A 26,349-nucleotide genomic window follows, 5' to 3' on the forward strand; every position below is an offset into this window, starting at 1 on the left:
AGTGGTGGCATTGCCAGGCTTTTGGGGATGATGGTGAAACATGGGATGTGCCTGGTTTCAATAACTACTTTGCTAATGAGGAGATATTTTTAAAGTAGAGGTTTGGGGTTTTTTATTCTCTGTAAGTTTATCTCTATTTTTTTCTTCAATTCAACACATCAAGAATGATTAATTATAATCAAGGAATACATTCAAGAAGTGAAATAGAGGATGGGGGAAACACTAAGCTACTTTTGAGGAAGAAGGGACTATTTTTCTAGCAGTTTCAGGCTTGAAGCTTGCTTTCTGTAAAGCAAAGCTGAAAAAGAAGCCCAAACCAGAGCCTAGATGAGGCTGCTGGCTGGAGAAAGTTGTCACCAATCCATGTTGAGTTAGGTCCCCTTGCTTCAGCCCTCTAATAAACTAAGCAAAACTTTTTTGGCTAAATCTCTTCAAGTGGCTGTTGGGGCAGCTGCAGACTTTGTGGCATTACTGGCAAGCAGAATGAATGTTGTTGGAAGTTGATTCATTCATGGTTCATAAGTTTGGAGAAAGAAATGGTAGAGCAGTCATAAGTAGTAACAGCTGCTGAAAAGGATGAGTTTTGGATAAGGTTTGCAGATAATCAAAATTATTTAAAGCCAGTGTGTCCATGCAAAATTTGCCGGCCAATTTCTGCTGTTTGGGCCTCTGTGGGATTTGGTCTCATTTTGCAGAAATGTTTAGGCTGGATTGTTAGAGTCCTCTGATCTCTTATATGGAGGTGCCAGATTTAATAACTGATGCTCTGCACTTCTGGCTGTACCTTTAAAATACTTTCGTGGACAGCCTGTTTCAGTGCTGCAGAACCCTTTCTCTGAAGAAATTTTTCCTAATATCCTGTCTAAACCTCCACTGGCACAACTTGAAGTCATTTCCCCTTGTTCTGTCACTTTTTATTTGGGAAAAGAGACTGACTACTCCTTCACTCCAACCTCCTTTCGTGTAGCTGTAGAAAGCAATAAGGTCTCCCTTGTAAAAAGTTAGAAGGATTGATTAAATTTCTTTTTTACCTCTGACATCATGATGGTGACTGTGCCCAATCTGTTGCTTTCTATAAGTTTAATTTATTTTCAGGATTGCATTGCTACATTGCAAAGCCATTGCTGCCATTCTCTTCACGTTGGCAAGTTTCTGGCTCCTTCCTGAATGCATTTGTTTGTACTTAGACAAATTAAAATTGTGTTGTTTGAATTGGCCCACCTGGGGTTTCTTTCCCAAGAACTCTGGACTCAAATGAATCAGTTTTCCGGATGCTTCATTTGCTTTAAGTTTTTGTTGCTCCTTTCTTTATCATCATTTAGGAAATTAAACTGTATTAAAAATTATGTCATTATTCCCCCCCACTTCCTTTTTTTTGATCATACCCTGACTGTGAGCACCACAGAACTAAAATTGTCTTTTCCTTTGTACAAGCCCTCACAGAGGTAGTCTGAGGTGTAAGGCTCTTGCACAGGTACAGCTTCCCTGTGAAATCTTGAAGGAACAGATTTCTTGACTAGAAAGACGCTATAATTTATAATGCTGTCACTCTCTAGATGCACATTAAACACAGCAGTGTCAACTTAGAATGTATTTATAAGGAAAGCATAAGCATCAATTTTTATAGTTTAGTAGGGTTTCTTCAATGTCTGATTGCCTGTGCCAATGGCTTCTGATCTGAGCTCCAGATCATTGTTAATAAGGCTCTGTGAGCTCAGTTACTGTGTAAGTCCATATTGAGTCTTGTAAACCGAAGTTACATAATAGTTGCCTGTATTTTTCTGATGTTTTGCACTTATCTGATTCATTAAGCAGATGTTGTACAATCCCTCAGTAATACTATCTGCCAGGTTTTTTTTTTCTTTAAATGTTTTCCTGTTTTTAAGCAATGACATCTGTTTCTTGAGTGGAAGTCTCTGGCTATGCCTCTATCATAATTTCCAGAAATATAATTCTAGGGAATTTTGAAAATGTTTACATGTGTATGTATCATATGTATGTTTTATACTCTTTCTTTCCCTGTTGCTTTCAAAGTTTATTGATGTTTAGTAAAACAACATAGTCTTTCTCCATTGCTGAAAAATAATCAGTTGGAGCTCTAAGCCTGGCCATTTTATAGTGCACAATACTGCTACATAACAGCTTAGAATAAGGACTTGGAACAGTAAGCAGTATGTTACCTCAGGTGGAATTTGTCCTTGACCCTATCTTAATCCTCAAGCAGGATCACCCCAGGGATCAGCAAATACACAGCATTTAATACCATGAGAAAATAAAGTGGGGCTGGGATGGGGCTGAAGACAGATGTAAAAAAGATTTCATAATTGGCACCTTTTTTCTTTTAAATATGAGACAGGCAGGGCTGGAGAGCATTCCTCTTGTCCCCATCTTGGAGGGAAGAATGCCCGAGTGACTCAAAGGGGCTTTCAGGGACTGCTTATTTCCAAGGTCCTTTTAGAGACCTTCCCCCTGCAACTCTACCTATATGTATTAGTGCTCTGAAAGGATTCATTGTGCCACTGTAATTCCCTGCTACTCTGAAGAGATACAAGACTGGCAAACAGATATTTTTTCCCCAGCATCTGGGATAGAAATGATCTTATGAAATTTTGTGTGTGTCGTATCAGTATTTATGTTCACCACTCTACATTCACTCAGAAAGCTTGTCAAAGGGAGAAGGAGCTGAATGAATGCTAGTGTTTGATTTTAATGCTCAGACATGTGTAAAAAGCCAGAAAAGAAGCAGCAATGTAAAACACACAGTGACTCAAAAAAAAAGTTTTTCCTGGCAGATAATTTGTTGCCTGTTTACAGCAGGGAGTAAATAGCAGCATTCTGTGCTCAGGTGCAGTGAAAAATTGGTTAGCTGAAGCGAAGGAAATACTGCTTGGCTCAAGCTGCAGAGATGAAAATCACCCCCCTTTCTCCTTTGGTGTTACTTATTTACTTTACTTTCTTTTGTTAGAAAAAGTGTTTGATTAACATTTAATTCTGTGGAATACAATAAGTAATCAGGGCTGGTAACTCTGTGTTAGGTCAGTAACCTAGTGGTAAGAAACAGAAAGTGAGGTCTTTGCTTCCAGATAGAGTTTTGCTAGTAGGGAAAAATGTGAAAGTGTGTGATATATATATATATACAGTTTTTTTTTTTTGGGGGGGGGGGGTGGAGGTAGCAGGGGCAGTGCAGTTTGTTTCAGTTTGACTTTTTAAGTCATGTCAGCAGCAGTATGGGCCCATCTTCAGTAGTGAACACATGGTGTGAAAGATGTAAATAGTCAAAGAAAAGTTTAGTCATAATTTGGATGAAAGCCAGTGAAAGTTAATACTTGTACTATTGGCAGTTTTCAAAGATCTGCCATTCCTAAGGCATGATGTAATTTTTGAGAAATACTACTTTTTCAAGTCTGCCCCAGAAGCATCACAAGCTGTTAAGCAGTCATACAAAATAAGTATTACAGTCAAATAGATGTGAATAACAGTAGCCCAATGTCACAACATAAAAATAACTGTGCATAGTCATAAGTGCAAGTAGGTAAAAAAATAAAAAACTGTCTCCATCCCTGGTTATCCCTGCCAGTAGATTATATGAATCTGATAGTTTTAACTGCTTCATCTTTCCATCTCACCAATTCCTACTGATTTCTCTAGAACACAGTCTTAAATTTAGCAATTGCTGTATTCAAGTAGCACAGAGAACCAAAATGTCAGCAAATATATAAGGCTACTCCAAGTATTTGCTCAAGACCTTCTGAATTGTAAAATGTATTACAGCAGAGCTAAGATCTGAAAGAAGGGGATGGATAGTAAACACTAGAAATAAACACATCTTCAGCACAGGTATGCCTACCTTTCTAGAAAACTCAATGAAAACAGAAAAAAACAACATCCCAGAAGAAAAGGAGGACAAGCTAGTCCTTTTATCTCATCTGGAATGCTGGAAAAGCTGTGTGGGAGAAACAAAGTCATTTGTAGTGTATTTTGTTACTATATCATCTGTTCTGAAGCACTGAAATAGAGCAGCAACAGACTTCATACAGAATTTCTCAGAATTAACCAGATAGGAAATGGAGAAGAGGCAGTAGCCATGCTGTGCTAATATTTGAACAGTAAGGACTTTGTACTTTGCCTGGAATTCATGAAAACCTGCATAGCTGTTCCCATCTGATGGCTGTTCTGGGTTACTGGCTGTGGCTGGCAGGGATCCCAGTGTCTCCATGCTGGAGAGAGGGGAAGGGAGAGCAGGAAGATCAGGAGCCAATTCCTGCCCACTTTCACCCCCACACCTTTTAGAGAATCAGGACTGCTCAGCACATCCAGGAGCAAGAGGGATTTCGGAACAAGAATAACTCAGAAGAGGGTTTGTTTTCCATGTTATTAAAAGGGGCTGGCCTTTTTTATTAGTCCTGATGATCATTTTATTGTGGCTTACTGGCTTACAGAGGGAATTGCTGTCTGATGTATTCTTGGATTTCTGTAAGAGATTGCTGATTTTTAGAGGCTGCTGTTAGGTTGGGTTTTCTCATTTAATAGCTAAGGAAACTGGACAAGCCCTAGGGTCCAGTAGTGGGTTCATCACAGAGAGAGTTCTGCTTTCAGAAGAAATCAAACCCTAAAAGAAATGTGAATATGCATATTTAAATTGTGGTGTTTTTTTAGTAAGTGTGGTCATTCTTGTAGTCCTTCAGTAAGAGAAGTGCTCCTAAAATGGCTTTGCAATAAATCAGATGGTGCCACATCCAATGGTACTTAGATCTTTATAATACTAGCAGTACTCAGTTCAAGTTTATGGTTTTTCTGAGGGACTCTTCATAAGTTTCTGTCCAAACACCGATGTGCCTGCTGTGACCAGCTGGCTGTGGTGCAAGAACCTCTGGGGAGAAAGTGGAAGATAGCAGAGCTGTTGTAAGAGCTTGTTGTAAGGGAAAGCTGAACGACACCCTTAGTGAAGTCAAGGGGTTTCTTAGATGTTCAGATCTTTCTGGTTCTTTTTCTCCACTAAAAGGAGCTCACAGGGGCTGATCCTCAGCTGTTTGGTGTAGACTGAAGATTTTCACTGTAACAGTTTTGGCTTAATCCTGAACCACAAGCTCCTTAAATGTAATGCTACCTAACAGTGTCTGGGAGGGCAGAGCTCTGCCTGTTGTTGGTGCACCATGAAGATATTGCCATTACAGGGGATGACCAGAGCCATCAGTCGTCCTTTGCTGTCACAGATTAGTGGCTTCAGCACTTGCCTCATCCTTGCCCCAGCCCACTGGGGCCCCAGGGGAGCTGCATGCAGGCTGTGGCAGTGAAGCACCACTACACTGCCACCTCAAAAAGATTTGAGATCCCAGCAGCAACTCCTTTGCTTCATATTAGTACAGCCTGCCTTTTTGGATAGTGGGGTCCTGGCATCTGCATTCACAGTAAGGTCTTGCTTCCAACAGCCCCTGCACTGAGTCAGAGAGGCTTTGCTGCCTTCCCATTAATCTCTGACCCATGCACTGGGCAGGGAGGATGAGCTTCCAGTCCTGCCTTGTGGGATCCTGCCAAGAGCAAAGGGAAAAATCAACACTGTAGAAAATTCCATACCTAGCAGTGATCAAGTTTGTTGGGTTTGTTGTTGCTTTGTTGTTGTTCTTGGGGGGTTTGTTGTTTGATTGAGGGGCTTATTTTTGTTTTGCTGGGGGATTTGCTTATTTGTTTTGGTGGTGGTGGGTTTTGGGATTTTTGCAGGTTTTTATTTCCCTTATTGTCTCAGCCACAGACAAAGAATATAGATATTGCTTGGAAAAATCATCAAGGGACCTCAAGTTCTGACTCTTTAAATACTGTTTTCCTGATCAGAATAACAATATATGCATTTTTTTGTCATATGGCTCATCATCTGAAATGCATAAGGCAGGATTTACTCTGCTCTGAGCAGTTGAGTATTTCTCAGACATTCCAGGTGAACTCTTTTGTACCAAAAAGCAGGAAAAAAGCTCTCAGAAAATGCTGTATTTTATTTTTGGAGGAAATAACCCAAGTCTTTCATTAGGCAAGATAGAACTTTTCAGTTCTCTGTGTTTAGAATTCACTGTGTTTACAAATGTCATGAGTTGTTATAGAAAGGAAATGTTCCTATTACTTTCAATCTGTTCCTTGGTACAGCCAACAACATCTTTGTTCTTGTGCTTTTTTCAAATAGCAAGAAGTCTGGAAAAGTAAGGATATTGCATGGGTGAGATAGCTCCAATTCTTTTTTCTCTTCTCAGTGATGGAATGAATGGCATCTCTAATTTAGCTCAGTGTGCGCCCCAAAGCTGAGCATGTGCCAGTCCCCACTGGAGCCAGTTTACCATGTACTTCTGCAGGACTGCTTGCACAATTCCAGTGCAACATTATCTGTAGATCATTTAGGTCATTCACAAGGAAAAGAAGTATTTTCCCAAGTCATTCTTTTTTCCAAAGTGACTTTTTTTCAGCAAGCAGAGAAAATCACTTCCACTCATAAGATTTGCTTCACCAGACAAAAATAAATATTTAACAAACAAAAAGATTATTTCTAGATTTTTAAAGTCCAGGGTGACTTCATAGAATTGGCAGGTAGAAAAACTGGCCTGTTAAATTTACATTAAGGTTTGGAGTCCTTTAAGGAAATAATCATAAAGGTATTTATGTTTCTAGTAACTTCTAGTTTCTAGAAGTTTTTAGTAACAATTCAGATATAAACCCCTTCTTGAGTGTACTAGATCTAAACCAAAGACCAATACAGCCCCTTTCCTAAGAATGACAGTGACAACATTAGTTTCCAGGATTACTTTAATTTGACATATTTTTTGAAGTTCATAAGCTCACAGTAAAGGTTAGATTCTTTTTCTTAAAGTTGATCTGAGCTTAAGTAAAAAGTAAGATAATAGGTTTGCCTCATTTGTAAAATGGTGAAAACCTTCCTTTCAGTGAACACCAACAGTTCTGTGCATGTATAGAGTAATAGGCATGTCTAGCACTTTTTAAAAGCCATTAACATTTTGCCTGCTTTCCAAATTCTCACAAGTTCCCCTGGAGTTAGAAGCTGCTGTAAACAGACGAGACTTTGCATGCGAAATCAACAGAACTTCTGAGTTTGGATTTCTTTCTTTTCCTTTTTCACCAGAATTTATATGACTGACTATGTACCTGTTTCATAAAACGGAAAACAAAGATTACTGGGAAAAACAACGGTAAGAAATACATTCACTGAGGCCCTTCTCTGGATTTTAGGTATTGTGCTCAAGAAAATATAAGCAGATAATCTTACACTTTCCCTGCTACCACCACCCCAATAGCAGCTAATACAGGTTTGGCTCTATTGGTGTTCCAAAGCCCATTAGCCTACTTTTTATAAGACATGGAGGTTTAGGAGTATATAGTGTATGGTACAGTACACTCACTATAATTGATCATATTGTAATATCTGCTAATGAACTAATGTAGTATCTGCTGATGAAGTAGCAGTCAGAAGATGTGTTCTGGCACATGTGTTTTACCTCAGGTGAGGATCTGTAAGCTTCCAATGGCAAACACTTTGGAAACTAAAATGTGCAGAGATGTTCTCAGGGTCTCTCACGAAGATAATCAAGTTAAAGCCTGTTGCTGCACCTTGATTTTGCAGGTGGCCCCAAGGCTTAAGGAGCACTTTCCAGACACTGTGTGTAGCAGGGGATGCAGTAAATGCCACAATCAAGCCATTGCCATAATGAGCAGTCCAATCACCTTTGTGTTCCTGTCCCAACTCATTCCAGGAGCCTTAACAGGAGCATCCTACAGCTCCATACAGGAGTGCCTCGGGAGACTTGTAATTATCCAACCACTCATTCTGCTGGGATCATCTGCAGAGATCAGTGCAAATGTCAATAAAAAGAAGTCAGACACAAAATTTTTGTGTGAAACAATAATAGTAATAATGATAATAACCCCAGAAAATTATACTAATATTATAAAACTCAGGGACTTCTGTGCATATTCAGGAGCTCCATCTGCTGGCATTCTTTGGTTCCTGTTTGCGTCTATACTGAGTCTCCGTAAAACTTTAAGAATAGTAGTTTAAAGTCTATTGTAAAACTTACAACTGCTTTTTTTTGTAATGTTACCTCTTTACTTTTGCTTTTAGGAGATGCTTAAACATTTGGCTAATTTTGTGCCTGTTTCCAAGAACCTGTGTATCAAATCCTTCCAAACCTAACTTTTTGCTGATACTGGCTGATGACCTTGGTATTGGAGATGTGGGTTGCTATGGCAATGATACAATAAGGTATGAACTAAATTCTCCCTTCCTGGTGAACTTTATGTAAAAAAACCTACTGATGATACTTAGCATTTAAATTCATGATTAAGTTATTCATTTATCTAGATACACTTCTTTTCAAACTATGTTCAAAATGCATGTTCTACAGTAATTCCTACTGGAGTCATAATTATCCAGGCATGCTTGAGAAACTTTCTGGGACTTAGAACTTTGCAAATGTGTCTGTGTACTGTACTTGTCAGGCATGAGTATAATACATAAATTCCCATAATTCCAGGGTTGAAATATGGAGGAATGAGATTAGAGTTTATTATCAGTTAACAACTCTAGTAGACTTTTTATGAAATGACACGTCAGTCTATGCAATTTATTTATCCCTAGTGCAGTTTTCAATCTGTATATAGATTTATTGAGAGAATGATGTGTCCTTGTTCTGGCCTATTATTTTCTTGGATGTTGTGTTGTGAACAAACTCTTGTTCCCTCTGCTGCATGGGATTTTGGTGTGGGACATACCTGAGATACCTTGTTTCTCCTCTATATATATTTTTTTAGTTATTAATAAAACCACATATGCCCATGCAAGTCTCATTTCTAAGGAGTCAAGACATCTCAAAAATATACATAAAACACAGAACCTTTCTAGCTGACATTTTTGTAAATTTGATGATGATATGCTCAACAAAATTAGGACGAGCAGCATGCCATGAATTTCTGTGTAATAAAAAGATGGGACTTTTCTCTTTAGGACCCCTAACATTGATGGCCTGGCAAAGGATGGAGTGAGACTCACTCAGCACATTGCTGCAGCAGCTGTCTGTACTCCCAGCAGAGCTGCCTTCCTGACTGGCAGATACCCCATCAGATCAGGTTGGGCCTCTCTCCAATGGTTTGCTGCAGTTAGTCTAGTCAGTGTTGATATTAAAAATCCCCCTTAAACAAACCATGTTAAAGAACCATTAATCTTGGGATTTGGAGTCTCAGTAAAATGGGCAAAAGTTAGAGATGACGAATGATTGATTTCTATGGCAAAATCCCCATATAAAACACATTATGTGTGGCTAAATGACAACACAGAAATAGGCAAAAATCCAAACACTGTATAGCACCCAGAGGCAGAAAAAGAAGGAAGAAAATTGTATGATGTTATGTTCAGTGGCACTAGGATAATATTAAATGTAGTATTTTTGATATCCTGGCAAACGTTTTCCCAGTGAAATGTGTCAGGCTGCAGAATAGTTTTCAGCAATTTTGTCTTAAAACAGATTTACTTCAGCCATGTTAATTTATGACAGAAGACTTCAGCCACTGCATATGGCAGTAATAATCAGTGTAGTTTCTGAGTTTCTGATGTGACTCTGATTCGCTGAAAAGGAAATTTAATTATGAACTGTACATTTCAGAAGTGTGTTCCCCTAACCCTGTAAAGCTTTGTTCTGAATAAAACTGATCTGCCTTTTTTTTGTTGTTGTTGTCAACATCATATTTTGACAGAATTTTGATTGTAAGAAATAATGTCCAGATGTAGGTGTCTTCCTGTCCTTTGTAGACACTCCAGCATGGCTGAGGCATCTGTATTGGACTAGCATGTGATGACATGGAACTTGGAGAAGACATAATTTTGGAGGTCAAGCAAGATATCCTGGGGCAGAGGAAATAGCTTATAAAAAAGCACTAGGCTTAGGCAACTGAGTCCCATTCATTAGAAAGCACAATCTCAGAAGACTGGAGATCTGAAGTCTGTCTTGTTTCATTCAAAGGCCATTATTCCTCTCTAGGCATGGCATCCAGCACTGAGCGTCAGGTTCTCTTCTGGAACGGTGGTTCAGGGGGGCTCCCACCGAATGAAACCACTTTTGCCAGAATACTCCACCAGCAAGGTTATTCTACAGCACTTGTAGGTATGAAACAAAGTTGTTGCCTTTTCATTTTTTGCTATTCTAATTAGGTTGCTTCTGTAAATACATTTTTATTGTATGCACAACTTTCAAAATCAGCAGGGTTTTTAGAACATTTCCACAAGTCAAATGTGAATACAGCATATCTGGTAAATCCAAAATGAGGTGTGTGTAATACATAAATACACACTGCAAAGGGAAGTAAATTCAAAGGAAAGAATCTTGTTTGCCCAGTACAGATTGCTTTAGGATGAACCAGCAGAGATATTTACTGATGTATAAGAGCAGAAAAATGTCATCTGCCAGTTGGCACCCAGACACCGCAGTGGTCTTAATTTTATCAATTTCAGCACAGTGGTCTTAATGATACTAACTTCAGCAAGGTTTTTAAAACTGTCTCTCACAACATCCTAATAGGCAAACTCTGGAAGTGTGGGCTGGATGAGTGGACGGGGAAGTGGGTTGAGAGCTGGCTGAACAGCTGATCCCAGAGTGTTGCAATCAGTGGCACAGGGAAAAGTTGTCACCAGCGGTGTCCCTAAGCACTGAGCCCAGTATTGTTTAACTTATTCATCAATAATGAAGATAATTAGGGGACTGGAGTATCTCTCTTATGACGAAAGGCTGAGGGAGATGGGCCTGTTCAGCCTTGAGAAGAGATGGCTGAGAGGGGACCTCATCAATGTCTGTCACTGCACTGCTGCTCCCTGAGTCTGTCCCATTCCACACCAGCTCCTCCTTAGCTGCGCCTTAACAGAGAAATACAGGCAGACACACCCTAATACTGGATTTAAGATCTTTGCTTTTTATTTCCAGGGAAGTGGCATATGGGTGTGAACTGCAAAACCCGCCATGATCACTGCCACCATCCTTTAAATCATGGTTTTGATTATTTTTATGGCATGCCTTTTACCCTTCTCAATGAGTGTCAAGGCTCAGATGACCCTGAATTGGCCAAGTCTTTGCAAGATACATATTGGTTTTACACTCAGATGATCATCCTTGCAGTATTTACTCTTGTGATTGGAAAACTCGCCAATTTATTCCCAGTTAAATGGAAAATAATCATCTGTTTGGCCATCTGTGGTCTCCTTCATTTCATCTCCTGGTTCTCCAGCTATGGTTTCACCAAGCACTGGAACTGTATCCTGATGAGAAACCATGATATCACTGAACAACCAATGAACCTACAAAAAACTACTTCTAATATGCTGAAGGAGGCAATTGCATTCGTTGAAAGGTAATCAGCAGAGGTGAGGAGCAGACATGGGGGGAACAAGCAATACAAAGGGGTCCTGGCCAAATACTGTTCCTTCTGCCAGGAGGAACAGAAAAATTATCCTAGGGTGATGAATGGGCTGTCATACAAAGCGTCATAGGAAGTTAATGTTTTACAAACAGGAGAGTGATAGTGAGTTTTGTGGTTTCGGTTGGGTGGTTTATAACCTCAAAGGTGTCCTTCATTTATTGTCAGTAACCTCAACTGGAATGGAAAAGAAATGCTAAGTCTTTAAAAGTATTTGTGTGTTAAATCTGAGCATATCCATATTTCTTTCAGGATTTAGGGGTTGTGTGTTTGTTTTTTAAAGGAAATGTGAGATAATAAAAATTCCTTCTCTAAAACTTTGAGCATAGGTAATCTCAGGTTCCTAGGATATCCTACCTGGCTTGATGTTGAAGCAATACAGTTTCACTGTGGGTGATATCTGCCTCTTCCATGAGGGCACCTCAGGTGCTCACAATGCTCATCCATGTTTAAGTTTAGGCAAGTGAGTCCTGTTCTCCTTACATCCAGGAATGTGTTAGTCTTTTGGCTATGACCTCTTCCAGCTTTTTATTTAATATTCTGCATGTCTAATTTGGAACTGGAAAAAAGAAATGACCCATTACTGTTTTGGTCTTAATATAGAAAAAACATCTTTGAGGAGTATGTTTTAATCCCCTCTGCTTCTCAAAATTTCAAAGTCAAAAAGATGTCAAAATTGTTTAGATCTCAACAATGTAATATAAATTGAGAGAGTAACTGCAATACCACTGTTATATTTTGGGTTGAGCGACAGTTTGAAGAGAAATGACTGTTGTTTTCTTTTATTTCAGAAACAAGCATAGACCATTTCTTCTCTTTATTTCCCTTTTACATGTTCACACCCCTCTCGTTACCACAGAGAAGTTTCAGGGAAGAAGCAGGCATGGCCTGTATGGAGATAATGTAGAGGAGATGGACTGGATGGTGGGTAAGTGCTGGTCTTGAAGAAAATTCTTCATTCACTTGGATGTGGAAAAGGCATTAAAGGGGTCATCACCAAATTCCCTTTTGGCATATGTAAAAATCAGTGAACTCAGCTTGGTTACTTAGTTGATTTCAGAGATTGCCATACCACAACCATACAATACATCTTTCTTATTTTATTAAGATGAAAGTTTAAACTTTTCTTGTAAGGATTTGTTCAGTATCTTTTTTTTAATGACATTCTTTTACATTGAAGTGTTAAATGCAGTCAAATAACCAAATGTGTCCCTGATCATGTTGTTAATCAAAATGTATGAACCCTCTCCTAGCCAAAAGTTAGAAAGATATGCAGTTTCACTTAATAAATTGTATTAACTCAGCTCATAATCTGGGCTCTTAAGTACCAATCAGGTTAAATTTTTATCTGTGTAATTTGGTTTAAAAACCTAACCTTTACTTAGTTTTTTTTCTTTTCAATGAGAGAGAGAGATAGCTGCTATTTCTATTTTGTCAAAAATGAAGGCTCTATTAGCAAAGTAATTGCCTCCTGCCAAGGCCACAATTCAATTCCTGAACCTTTTTCCCCCAAAACCATGTCTACAAAATCGTAATTTGAGAGGAACCTGATTGCTTTCAATGGACAGGCTGAAAACTCCTACAAGATCCAGTTGAACCAGAGGACTCAGCCATGCTCCTCTTTCATCTTTTGGCACCAGCCACCTTCAAACATAGGCTCTGTAAGCAGAGATGGATAGCAGAAGTCAAGATATAAATAACATATAATTGAAACAGGACAGCAGCTAATGACGACAAAACTTTCCAGAGCTGGATAGCTCTTGATTTAGGATCTAATTCAGAACCAATATGCCTAGACTCAATCGAAACATTTTTTTGTGTTTGTTAAGGTCAACAACTAGTTTCACCAAGGACAGACAGGAAAGGAAAAGAGATTGAGCAAAATTGGTGATCACTGGCTTGTGCTTTTTTCTTGTGCAGTTCAGCTTTTGCTGCTGCTCCTGTAGGTATGGAAGCTGTCCTTGGCAAATATATTTGATGAAAAAGATGATGAAAACAATTAATTGAAGATAAATCACATTCTGTATAAACATTTGATGGGATCAGCGCAGAAAACATTCCTTATGAAGTTAGGTTTGAATTGCAGTCTATAAAGTTTTTATTGTTGACATCAGGAAATTATTTTGGTTGACAGTATGCAGCCTGGTCTCAGAGTCCTTGTTCAGTTCCTGGTGAGACGCAGCAGTTTTCTATGGTTAGTAATCAGAGCAGCACTATTATTTAAGATTTTCAAGATGTTTGAGGCTACATAGTGAAGACAATTATTGGTGCAGAATCTACAGAACAAAGCTGACAGAGTATTTTGAGTAGCTGGAATAAAAGTATCACTCATTTATTTTCCAATTTTTTTTTATTTTCCTGTTTTTATAGACACCAGACACAAATGTTATAAACATTCATCAGCTTTGTCTTGGCAAATGGAAAGATGCAGTCTTCACTGAATGTAGAGTCAAGACCTAAAAAATCTGACTGCATCTGCTGATGTTTTGCTTTGTTTATAGGCAGGCTTCTGGATGTTATTGACAAAGAGAACTTGAAGAATACCACCTTCATTTATTTTGCATCTGATCATGGAGGATTCTTAGAGGCTCACAGAGGAAATTCTCAGTTGGGTGGATGGAATGGAATATATAAAGGTAAAATTGTAGTAGTTTGTACATGCATAAGACTTCCTCTTAAAGAAAAAATATACCCAAACAGACTACATTTAATAAACTACATGATGGGATTATAATCTAGGATTGTAGAGCTGAAAAAAAGAATAACATCTGCTATTCATAGGGCTGGGGCTGAGTAGAGGGGCAGGACCACTTCCCTCAATCTGCTGGCAATGCTCTTCCTCATGCACACCAGGACACCCTTTGCTCTTTTTGGCCCCAAGGGCACACTGCTGGCTCAGGGAGCACTTGCTCTACACCAGCACACCCAGATCCTTCTCTGCAGAGCTGCTTTCCAGCAGGTCAGCCCCAGCCTGTAATGGGGCATGGGGTTGTCCTTCCCAAGATGGAGGTCCCTGCATTTACCTGTGTTGAATTTCAAAAGGCTCCTCTCTACTGATTATCTGTGTCAACACTGGCAGATATCATGATGCCTATTTTTCTTACTGTAGTTCTCCAGTTTCCCATCCATCCTATATAAGTTTCTTCTACACTCTCTATGACTGGCTTGCAACACAGTGACAAAAGCTCTCTGGAATCTCTTGTATGTGCTTCCTCCAGATTTACTAAACCTTGAAAAGCCACTGTGACATTTTGGGCAGCTTGGCACTTACTGTATAATGAAGACTGAAAGCTGCATCCATCACAAGTTTCCCTACAGAAGAAGGGTCATATGCTTGTTGACCTTGCTCAGCATCACAATGAACATTGTCTAGTACTAAGTTACTTGATGAGCCACACAAGCAATGTTTGATACAGCTGGGATCCTCCCACACACAGTCCTAAATGTAAAATTAGCCTTCAGTTCTTGATTTGAAGATTCCATGCCAGTAAAAGATGCAAAAGAGGCTCACTTGAATAGCTTACAAACTAATCTAAGGAATTCACTTCCACTAGCTGAACATAAGTGTATTAGTAACAAGAGAGTCCAGAGGGAAAGAGAAATGTGACTGGGGAGTTCAGGATGAGAGGACAACGCTGAAATCATGCCTGCTTAGAGAGAAGGTGAGAGGGGATACAATATCAATTTAGATATCAACAATAGAAAGACATTACTATTTATGTCCACATACAGCAGAACAGGGGATATCCCAGAGAGACAAACTGACAAAATTTAAAAATACAGCTTAACTAATAAATATCTGTAAAACTCACTCTTGCTATTGGTAACTGCATATTAAAAACAAGCAGATAAATAAGACACAGATACAAATAATGAGAAGAGGCACTGCGGAACGACAGCCTACTGGTTTCCAGGATTTAGTGTGTTTTCATTAAAGGTGCATGAAATACCCTAAAAGTTTTAAAACATTTTCCTATACATGCACAATAAACATCTGTTATCTTCTATACTTTTATCTTTTTGATACCTCTCCCTCTTCTGTAACAGGCGGAAAAGGAATGGGAGGCTGGGAAGGAGGAATCCGTGTTCCAGGCATAGTTAGGTGGCCAGGAGTGTTGCCTGCGGGGACAGTCACCGATGAACCCACGAGCCTTATGGACATTTATCCTACAGTAGTTCAACTGGCTGGAGGGACAGTGCCTGAGGACAGGTACAGAGGGGGCTTCATAAATCATATTGCTTCTCTTTCTTTATTCAGACAGAAGCTGACTGTGTCATGTATCTAACAGCCACACCTTAAATTTTCTTTGTTTCTAAACCAGGCAATTATCTAGTTTTTTTTTTTCTGCACAGCTTTCCCCATCTTGTCTGCTTATGTGAAAAAGGCAAAGAAAAAAACAACATATTTTTGATCAAGGGTCATTTAGATAACTCAGTTCTCCTATCACTGAAAAGCAACTTGGTTGGTTTGGGACACAAGGATGACTGAAAAAAACAGGCTTCTCTAAAGGACACGTGAAAGTGTGGGTGGCTAAGCCAATTCAGCAAAAAGCACAGAAGTACTGGTAAACTGCAACTAAACCCAGTGACAACCCAGATTGTAACTGAATTGCTACGTAGTTCAGTAAGTGGCTTCTTTTTTTAAAATTACTTTTACAAAGCCTGGAGCTCACAGAGCTGTCAGCGCTTTCTATTTCAGGTGGCAAAATTAAAACCTGTGAACCATGCCCTCACTATTGTTATCACTTCCAGGAAAATTACAGTAATGGTGTCTGATCTCCCCAGGCAGGATATGTGAACCAGCTGTAAATGCAAAAACTTCTAGTAGCTGCTAATTACTGGGCTCCACACATTCATCCAATTAAAAATCTCAGGGCTCATTAGCTGAACAGCACCTTGGTTTAGTGATGACATTTGAAATCCTAATGCTGCACACAGAGAGGGAGCACAGCTCATGCTTCAGCTGCAGAGTTAAAATTCTGAATCTGTCTGGTGACTCTGGTGCTCTCCATCAGGGCCATGGACGGGCACACCTTGCTGCCCCTGCTGCAGGGGACAGAGCAGCACTCCAGGCACGAGTTCCTGTTCCACTACTGCGGGGTGTTCCTGCACGCAGCGCGCTGGCACCAGAAGCACAGTGAGTACAAACGTCCCGTGGTGGTGCTCGCAGGGGGCCCAGGACCAGGGAAGAGATGAAAATCTTGACTCCATGTCTCAGAAGGCTGGTTTATTATCTTATTATCTATATTATATTAAAAGAAAATTATATACTAAAACTACACTAAAGAATAGAAGAAAATATTTCAGAAGGCTAGCAAGGAAAGGAATAGAATGAATAATAAAATCTTGAGACTGACCAGAGAGTCCGAGAGAGCTGGACTGTGATTGGCCATTAATTAAAAATAACCACATGAGACCAATCAAAGATGCACCTGTTGCATTCCACGGCAGTAAATAATCATTGTTTACATTTTGTTTCTGAGGCCTCTCAGCTTCTCAGGAGAAAAATCCTGGCAAAAGGATTTTTCATTAAATATGTCTGTGACAACATCCCCCTCCTGCAGGCCAGAAATGATGCAACATCCTCTAGCTTCCCATAGAATATAATGTAAAAATATGCATATACACATATATATGTATAGAATTCACTAATTGTCTCAAACTCTCAGTTCTTCTGCAAGGCCTCATTGTTTGTTGTCTTGCCTCACCTGAGATGAAGGGATTTGCTTCCTATATAGAGCTTCAAGAATCTCTTATTACTCTTAGAGATCTCTCTTTATTTCTCTGTATTGCACACCATTTTTTTAAAACACAGAATGTTTCTCGGCAGAGAAATCTGTCTGACTGCCCTAATTCCTGGATAATATTCCTGCTGGAAGAGTCATGCCACACTTCCTTAGGGAGAGGCTAAATTCATACTCAAATCAGATGGGGCGTTTGAAGAATTGCTTTTCAGGTTCTCCTGATGTTTTCCTTGCCTAAATTACATTTCTTGTTCTTCTAAACTATATGAGTTCTACTTAAGTAGCTATGCATACAACATGCAGATGCAAGGTGAATTTTGTGGCATTTCATATTCCAATGAAACCATGTGCACATTTAGATTTCTTATGTATGCCTTTCTACATTTTTTCTCATTGAACAGTTTATGGCAAGGGGCCTAAAAACAGTACCATGTTCTGCATATAAAACACCAGCTAATCAAATATGTAGCTCAGCTTTCAGCCAGGCCAAAAATTTTGGTTTTTTGCTGCAACTGCAGTTTCTTCTGATTGGGCTGACAGACCAGGCTGTTTCAGTTCATTTTACAAGTATGTCACACTCACATTACTTATTTATTACCATCTTTTATTATCATCACTTATTTATTAACATCTGTCTCTTGAGCAGCCTAGATACCTAGATATCAAGCCATTGTGTCTTGATGTCACCCAGGCAGGACCCACCATTTAAGGCCTTCCCTGAAGCCAGAAGAATCCTTTGTGTCTATGTTAAAAAGAGTCCTTTCTTTTACTTCTGCACCATAAGTCTTATTAGTGACAGTCCATTTCTTTCTGCTCATTAAACTGATTGATTGTTACGAGATGGGTTTGAGATACGTTTGGATTGAAGCAGCAGGTTTCCTTTCCCTTGGATATATTAAATTAACACACTGCCCCAACATGCACATGCACCCTTCAGATTCTGTCAGTGGAAAATTTTATATCCCTCTTGGAGATGTGTGAAACCCCCACTGCTTTTATCAGCACTGATTTCTACTATCTTTTTTCTTTTCTTTTATCCTTCCGTAACCCAGCTGTCTACTCAGCTCACCAAAACAGGTTAATTAGAATCAGCCTCTCTCTATCCTTCTAAGTGAACTAACAAGTACTTGTCTGTCTCCCACTCTGCAACTCCAGTAATTTGCAGCTGTGAAAATTGAATGTTAAAATTTAGCAGAATCAGAACAGTTCTCTCCAGACACCCTACACTCACTATTCCAAATTGCCATATAGTGTATAGATTATAAAGAATTCAGCTTAATTATTTATGGAAAAGAATGAATACTTAGTTCAGTTTTTCTGAGCACTGATCATTAATTCTATGTACATCTAGGGAAGTCCATGTGTCCATCTCATGTAATAAAGGGTTATTTTAGTAATATCACAACAGCATTCTAACTAGAGCTAGATACTCAGAAAAAAAAGCATGTCCCAGGGAGTGCTTGTCTAACTCCTTGGAAGAAATATCTATGCTCCCTGACCAACAGACAGAAGCAGCAAATCCCATGCCCTAGGCACCTTGATATCACAGAGGATGCTTGCACTTCCGTCACAAAACAAACATTATTTTGGTAACAAGACAGGGATACGCTTGAGGATGCAGCAGACATCCAGCCAGCAACAAAGCAAATACTCAAACAGACATAAGGGGTATCTGTCTGCCCTCATAAGCTGTCATCCTTATTTCCAGATCTATAATAGTCTGAGCTAGAAAGGGCCCATAAGGATCATCAAGTCCAACCCTTAAGGAAATGACCCATCTGGGGACTGAACCCACAACCTTAGCAATATCACCACGACATTCTAACCCTTTTTGTTTCAGAAAACATTTTTTTTTTCCTTTCACAATTTCAGAAATGGGGATACCTAAAATTTATTTTCATTTTCTTACAAGTAAACATTTCAGAACCATTGAGACAGCATCCCTCCATAAAAGTGCAGAAGCAGGATGTGGAAACTGTGTGGTGAATATAAAGAAATACAGTACCTGCCAGCTAGCCAGCAACTGGATATTTTAATCTAAGATATTACCTAAACCTTAATATGTCTTATTTGTTCCCTTTCACTTTTTAAGAAGTTTTAAAATTCTATTTATTCACAAGATAATTGTTCTAGGGTAGTGACAAGAGAGAGACTGAAGAATAAAGCTGCAGGCTCCAGAGATAAAGAACAGCTTTGGACACAAGAGAAAAAAGCAAGAAAAGTTCAGTTGAGTCCATTGAATCAAAAAGAAAATTCCATGCAGGGACAATGTAGTTGTCAGCTCTTTAATGCTTTGAGCACAGAAGTGACTCCAAGTGGTGAATGTCCCCTTTCTTCTCATCTCCTTTTTCAGACATAGTGTCTAATTGCTGTCTTCTAGCTGGGCACATCCTTACCTCTGAGTTCAGTGTAGTGCTTTCTAAATGTGAGGTAAGGAATAGGAGAAAAAGGAGAAGGGAGGGAGAAGTAAAATATCCTGATGTAAAGTAAGTCCTAGTAATGTACTAGGACTACATTCAGCTGTAGTCCTAGTAATTTACCACTTTTTCACCACAAGTTGCAAACCTGTGCTTATCCCATGGTCAGTACAAGAGCTTGATGAAGTACAAGCTCTAAAGCTGCAAGCTATTTGACTTCTTCATGTTAACTTAAAAACTAGACACCAGATTTTTCTGTTTTAAAGACCTGCACTTACTACCGTTTTTGGAAGTGTGCTGGTACATGAGGAGAGAAATAAACTGTGGTTAGTTTCTGCCTAAATGTACTTCTTCACTCAGATGTACAGAGCCAGAAGAAGAACAATCTATCAATAGATACACCCAGAAACTGGGGCCTACATTCTCCATTTTCCCACCTCCAAGAGGCATGAAAAGTTTTAAAGGGGAACAAGAAAGTGGCAGACTTCATCTCTACTGAAGCTGTTGGGCTAACCACCGGTATACTGCACACAGTACCCAGAGCCAAGGTGTAACTGAGAACCAAAAAAACCACTTGAATCCCTGCCAGCTTCCAAACACCTTTTCCCTGTATGCAATAACCATGACATAAAACTCCCCTTGGAACAACAGATCACTTAAACATGAACCAGCCTTTCAGGGACCACCCCCCAGCTCCTAATGACATTAAGTTGTTCAAATGTGCTTCTCCTGTGACAGGTGGCACCGTATGGAAAGCTCATTATGCCACTCCAGTATTTCAGCCAGAAGCCTCTGGGGCCTGTTTTAGAAGAGGAATTTGTCCATGTTTCGGGGATGGGGTAATCCATCATGACCCTCCACTGCTGTTCAATCTCTCACAAGATCCGTCTGAGGCAAATCCTCTTTCAGCTGACACTGAGCCCTTGTTTGACACTGTGGTGAGGAGAATGAGAGGAGCTGTGGAAGAGCATCTCAAGACTCTGACTCCAGTCCCACAACAGCTCTCTCCTTACAATAATATATGGAAGCCGTGGCTGCAGCCATGCTGTGGCACATTCCCGTTCTGTTGGTGTAATGAAAATAACAAAACATAGTCTAATACCAAAGTCAAAGTACAGCTAGCTTTAAAGAAATTGGTAATTTTTCACATTCACATGACTACAGTCATAAAGAGAGTAAAGATTAAATTATACTGGGATAACTAAAAGGGACATTAGTAATCACTAATGGTTTTTTTCAACATTTTCTCTTATCCATGGAAAATAAGTAAGGCTGTGGTTTAAAAAAATTAGGGGTCATCTGTATAATCTAACTGCCAAGTGAATAATTCAGGATTAAATACCAAATAAATGAATCAAAATTTATTTTCTTACTGACTCACAACTCAAGCAAATGATGACAGATAGAAAAGCAAATTTTCAATAGCAATTTTCTGTATAGGAAATATGCTTGTTGAGAGAACAGGACTGAGCCCAAGAGGGTATTCCTGTTCAGGCCTTATGTTTTTAATGAAAATTAACCTTTTGCACAAAAATGAAAGGATTATGACAATGAAAAAAATAAGAAAAATAAAATTGCACATTTAATTTGGAAATATACCAAAATGTATTGGCCTCTCAGAAATAAGCACTTATTAAATTACAGCATTTTTTTGCCTCATTATCTGTGCATTTATTTGTCTGTCATGCAAGATTTCCCAGGGAAAACTCAACTGACAAGGATATTTTAAAAATTAGATAACTAGTTAGCATCTCAAGAGCAGTAACAAAATATCTTGTTGTCACCTTATTGCACAGCTCCCATACCTTCTCAGTGATTTCTCATGTGCAGATTCTCACAGCACTGACTCCTTCTTCACAGCAAAACCAACAAACTCCAACTCTCTTCAACCACCTAACCCACTGTTTTGTAGCATTTGTCTTCTTATTGGACACAGCTGTGGCCTGTTAAGGGCAGGCCTGTTCCTAATCTTTGGTGATTAGTACAGCTGCAACTCCTCAGGGGTGAGACTACCTCCTGCACTATATTTTCTTACATACTGTCCCCTCACAGTACCTAGCTACTCTGAAATGTTAAACCACAGCAATTCTTACTGATATGTGTTTTCCATGTAGTTAGGTCATCTCACTTGTGAGAGCATTGAAAATCATCACCCCGCTGCCTTGACAAGATTGCAAAATTTGCGACCTATCTGTGAAACCACTTCATAAGCCTGCATGTCCTACTTGAGTAGGAATTTCATTCCTGATTTCATAGGAATGCCATTATACCTCCGAAAAATATTCTTTGTTTAGTGAAATAACACTATGTTTTCAGTAGAAGATGTTGAAAAAAAATTCACCTCACAGTCTCATCACTTCTGTATACAGGTCATCTTCCCCAAGCCAAAGAAGTGTCAGCACTCTGTACAGTCATTAGGGGAAAGGAGGGTATTAAAATACCTAATCCTCTCTTGCTGCCCTTAGGTTAAATAAATTCATCTCTCAAGATATAATCCTAACCATGCTCTTGCAGGGATTTTGTGTCAAATGAGATTTTCAAATGGAGGTTCCTGTATTTTTTCCTCCCCCAAAAAAGTAGATTGTGGGCAAGAGACTCAGATTCAAACTTCAAAGTCTTCCTGAACACTCTATATTCAGCTCCTGCTATACAGGTAATGGTCACCCAGGCTTTAAATAGTATCAAGGGATGGTAAGAGCTGCAGAGCAGGTACTGCAGGTGACATGTTTCCTTAAAGCTTGCTGTCTCAAGGCGCCACACCTGTGCAGCTCTATTAAGGACCAAGGTTGCCTGTGTGTAAATTTCTGTCTTTTAGAAACAAAAGAGACAAGAAGGCCCATAGCAAGTCTCTCTCTCAGCTCCTGAGCTGCCCCATCAGATCCCTTTAACCAGCTTTGGGACAAAAGAGGATGCATGTCTGGATTATGCACCCTGTTCAGTGTTTCAGGGAACCTCCTGACTGACACCTTAGTGTGCTGGTTTGTGGTGGGGTGAGTCACTGCTGTTTAAAGAGCATAGGTTGTGACCATGATGCAACACCAAATGCAAGTCTCTAAATAGCTGACCAGACAGTTCTCCAGGTTATTTGCCATTTCACCTTTTCTCTAAAAGGTCAAGAAGACAGTTACGTGGAAAACACTTCACAGAAATCATAGAGCATGCATGAAAATGAACTGATTGGATGCCTCAATGTCACACTTAATAGCAGCATCCAAAAATATGTTTGTTCTCACTTCCTGATAGTGTTTAAATTTGCACCAGCATTGCTACACACTTGTCAGATTTGACACTTCTCTGTGGCTGACAGGGACTTAAACCAGAGCAGCTGCATTTCACTGGATTCATGCAGGGAGAAAAGAGCATAAAAGATCACATGTTTTAAAGCCAGTTTGGCTGATTCAGAGATGGAGGACAAATCCTACTGCTCAGTTGGGAACAAAGCCAAAAGCTCTCAAGCCAGCCAGCTCAGTAACATCTACATTATCAGTTAAGTACAAGGATAAGTCTTTTCTCAGGTCGCTTCACTGGCTTCCCCACTCACCCTCTCCAATCATTAGGTTAAATATCAGGAAAAAGTTTTTCACACAGAAGTTGTTTGAGCACTGGAACAGGTTCCCCACGCAAGTGGTCACAGCACAAAGCCTGTCTGAGTTCAAACAGCACTTGAACAATGCTATTGGGCCCATGGTGTGACTCTTGGGATGTCCTGCACAGGGCCAGGAGGTAGACCCAGTGATCATGCTGGGTCCTTTCCAACTCAGCATGTTCTATGACTTACACACAAGAACATGCCCAGTCCCACACTAGGCCATGATGAGAGCACTTACCAGGGGGTGGGATGGTGATCATGCACCCACTCAGCATGCAAGCATAGACCCAAACTTCAGGAAGCCAGACTAGGCAGGCCAGTACATCAGCAAGACCCAGAACTCAACCTCTAAACACACTGTGAAAAAAATCACCCTGTATAAATTTAAACATTAAACATTGGTCTAACTGCTCTTTCCTCTGCAAATTAAATTTGCTGAACTGCTGTATAAAGTCAGATGCTGAGGAGTCACGTAGATACCCATGTTGCCTTTTCCAAACAGATAATTTTATCTCGGCTAGCATCTGTGGAAAAGCAGAGGCACTTTCAGGCAGGAGGAGGAGAAATTAGGGCTGGCAGCATAGAGAACCTGCTTTTGTCAACTTTTAGGTGACCTCAGCCAGGCACAAGGAAAAGTGCTTTTCCCACACAGAGAGGGAGAGGGCAGACAATGCACACAGAGGATCTGCAGGCAAGAAGGAGAGGAAAGCAACAGGAAATTCCTGAATTGGAAGCATGTCACTTCAAAAAACAGAGAGGACAGGAGAGAAAACTATTTTCACCCCTAAGTTCCTTTCACTGTCTAAAGCTAAATGTATCTTAAAATGTACAAATTTTGAGGAGACAGCGGTAAGCAGGAAAAGGAAGTTAATTATTTTATGTGTTTCATGCAGATCCTAGCCATGGATTGGTTGCAAATCTTTCTGTCTGTATACACTTTAAAAAGGACATGTAAAACTCTGCAGAAGCTGTTCTTCTGATCTTCTGGCAAATGTATATTCCCCATAAAGCAGATGAACCTAACATCACACTGAAGCTGTCCTTATGAGCCCTTTCACATAAAATGCACTTACAGGCACAAACTCTGTCACAAAACCTTCTTGAATAAGACTGGAAGGAAGAAATTCTTAATTCAGTTCCGTAGGTTTCCTTGGAAAATCATCTATAATGATATTTTTCAAAATATATCAATATAAGAATAAACCCTAACTTGTATGTTTTCTCCCTTTGTAGCAAGGCACAAGGACTACATAAAATGGCCTGTTAGGAAAACCTGAGACCACTGGCCAAACTCCAAGCCATACAAGAATGTGCCTACACATGGTTTAATATAGACACCATAGAGAGGGAAGTATTACTCTGTAACAAATGAAGTTTGTTTTACTGAAAGAGCTGTGGTTGTACTGTGTAAATGTTTGACATTCATGTTGGATGAAGCTGACTTCCACTTTACTCCTTTGATCATTATTAAATGACATTTGGAATTGTTGCATTAGACTGACTCAACAGAGTAATTGTCAAGTCTCACAGGAGTGAGACAATAAGCTTCTCAGAAGCCTCACTTCACCATGTTTAAATATTAGACACATTGCTTTGCTCCCTGCTGGGACTCAAGGGAGTGCCAGCACACAGATCACAAGATCCCATCTTCTAAGGATGCAAAATAGTTGTGTAACAAATAAACTGAGAAAAGCAATTTGAGCTCAACATTTATCCAGCTTGAAATTCCCTCTGAGTATATTTGAGAGGCATTTACATAAATGACCAAGGAGTAACAAAAAACCTTTTTCTCATTACAGATTTTAGGTTAATATACACAAATACAAGCATATATATATAGTGTTGAACTCAATGCAACCCTGGATGATTTTTGTAGGATGTTTTGATTGTAATGTTACATCTAATCAACTCCACTAAAAAGACTCAGATTTATTCAAAACCTTGTATCTCATTTAGTTACTCTACTACTGCATTACTAAGATTTTTTGAATGCCAGAATAGAAATGGCAACTCTCCATGTTGAGATAAATGGGATTACTAGAGGATCCAAACAACCTTGGCTTCTGCTCTGCCATTTCTCTAAAAAAAGCTGTAAGTAAAAGGTTTGGAAACAGAAAGAATTTATGGAGGTTTGGAAAGAAAAAAAAAGCCTCTAAACTAAACAAAACAAAACAGGTACCCATCCATGACATGCAATTAATTCTGTTCCAAGTACTTAATCCTGTGAGAAGGCTCTGAAAATCTTATTGCTCTAAAATAAATAAATTATCTAGTTTATGTATTTGTCATTGTTCAGAATGATACACAGTGCCATAAAACTGAACAAACACTTTTCCAAGGCAGTTAAATGTTATGCCGCTCTAAAAAGTATTAAAATAATCACAACTAAGAGACTGGCTGTCTTGGAATTTTAGGGTTTTTATACCTCCAGTTTGTTGAAGTTGAAAGGCTTCTCACAACAGAGTAAAATTCAAGAAAAAACCCCTTGCAACTGTATTTCTTTCCCCTTTATTAATATAATTCTCAGTTTTCTAGCAGTTATTATTTAAAAGTTTAAGTCAATTATTATCACTGTATTTTTTTTAGTTACCTTTACTATAATTATGGTATAATGTTATTACAAAATGAAAGTTTATACAAGAATGCAAAATATAACTTGAGTGTCACAGCTTTTAATTTTTAGCACAAAATAAACGATTTATGAGCCACCCATCTTAGGATGAACCAAATTTTAGCTGAAAGATTTTGCAACCAATATGCTGACAATGCAGACTACTTCAGTAAGCAGTCTTAACTGACATGTATTTTTGGAGGCTATTTAAAAATTTACTACCATGCATTTAATCTCATCTATTGGGTTGATATAAAATCAACCAAACAAACAAAAAAACCCCAAACCAACAGAAGTTCATACCACAGAAATAAAATCTCAAAATAATATAAAGAAAACTGGGGGGAACTGGAATGTGAGATTTGAATTAATGAGATATGAATTAAGAAAACAGGTCAAATTAATGTTATGTTCAAAGTCATAGGAATCAAAACAGTTTAGATTAGGAAAGCAACATAATCAGATCCATTAAGAAATAAATAGACATACTGCAGACTTACTGGTGAAAACTGAGCTGTTTATAGGAGCACACAA

At 39.1% G+C, this 26,349-nt stretch overlaps 1 protein-coding gene across 1 annotated transcript; it reads left to right on the top strand.

The window, feature by feature from the left end:
- Nucleotides 1–7,519: 7,519 nt before the first annotated feature.
- LOC128934596 (arylsulfatase D-like) lies at nt 7,520–20,709 on the top strand. The gene is given in 12 exon segments (XM_054272317.1): nt 7,520–7,710; nt 7,712–7,733; nt 7,735–7,847; nt 8,117–8,257; nt 8,999–9,120; nt 10,029–10,151; nt 10,965–11,388; nt 12,246–12,382; nt 13,956–14,090; nt 15,502–15,664; nt 16,470–16,591; nt 20,354–20,709. Coding segments are annotated over 12 exon segments (2,049 nt in total).
- The last annotated feature ends 5,640 nt before the right edge of the window (nt 20,710–26,349 follow it).

The sequence above is a fragment of the Melozone crissalis genome, unplaced genomic scaffold (genome assembly GCF_028551555.1).
Source record: "Melozone crissalis strain CALT ecotype California unplaced genomic scaffold, PUWL_Pcris_2 ptg000013l_1, whole genome shotgun sequence".
Lineage (NCBI taxonomy): Eukaryota > Metazoa > Chordata > Aves > Passeriformes > Passerellidae > Melozone > Melozone crissalis.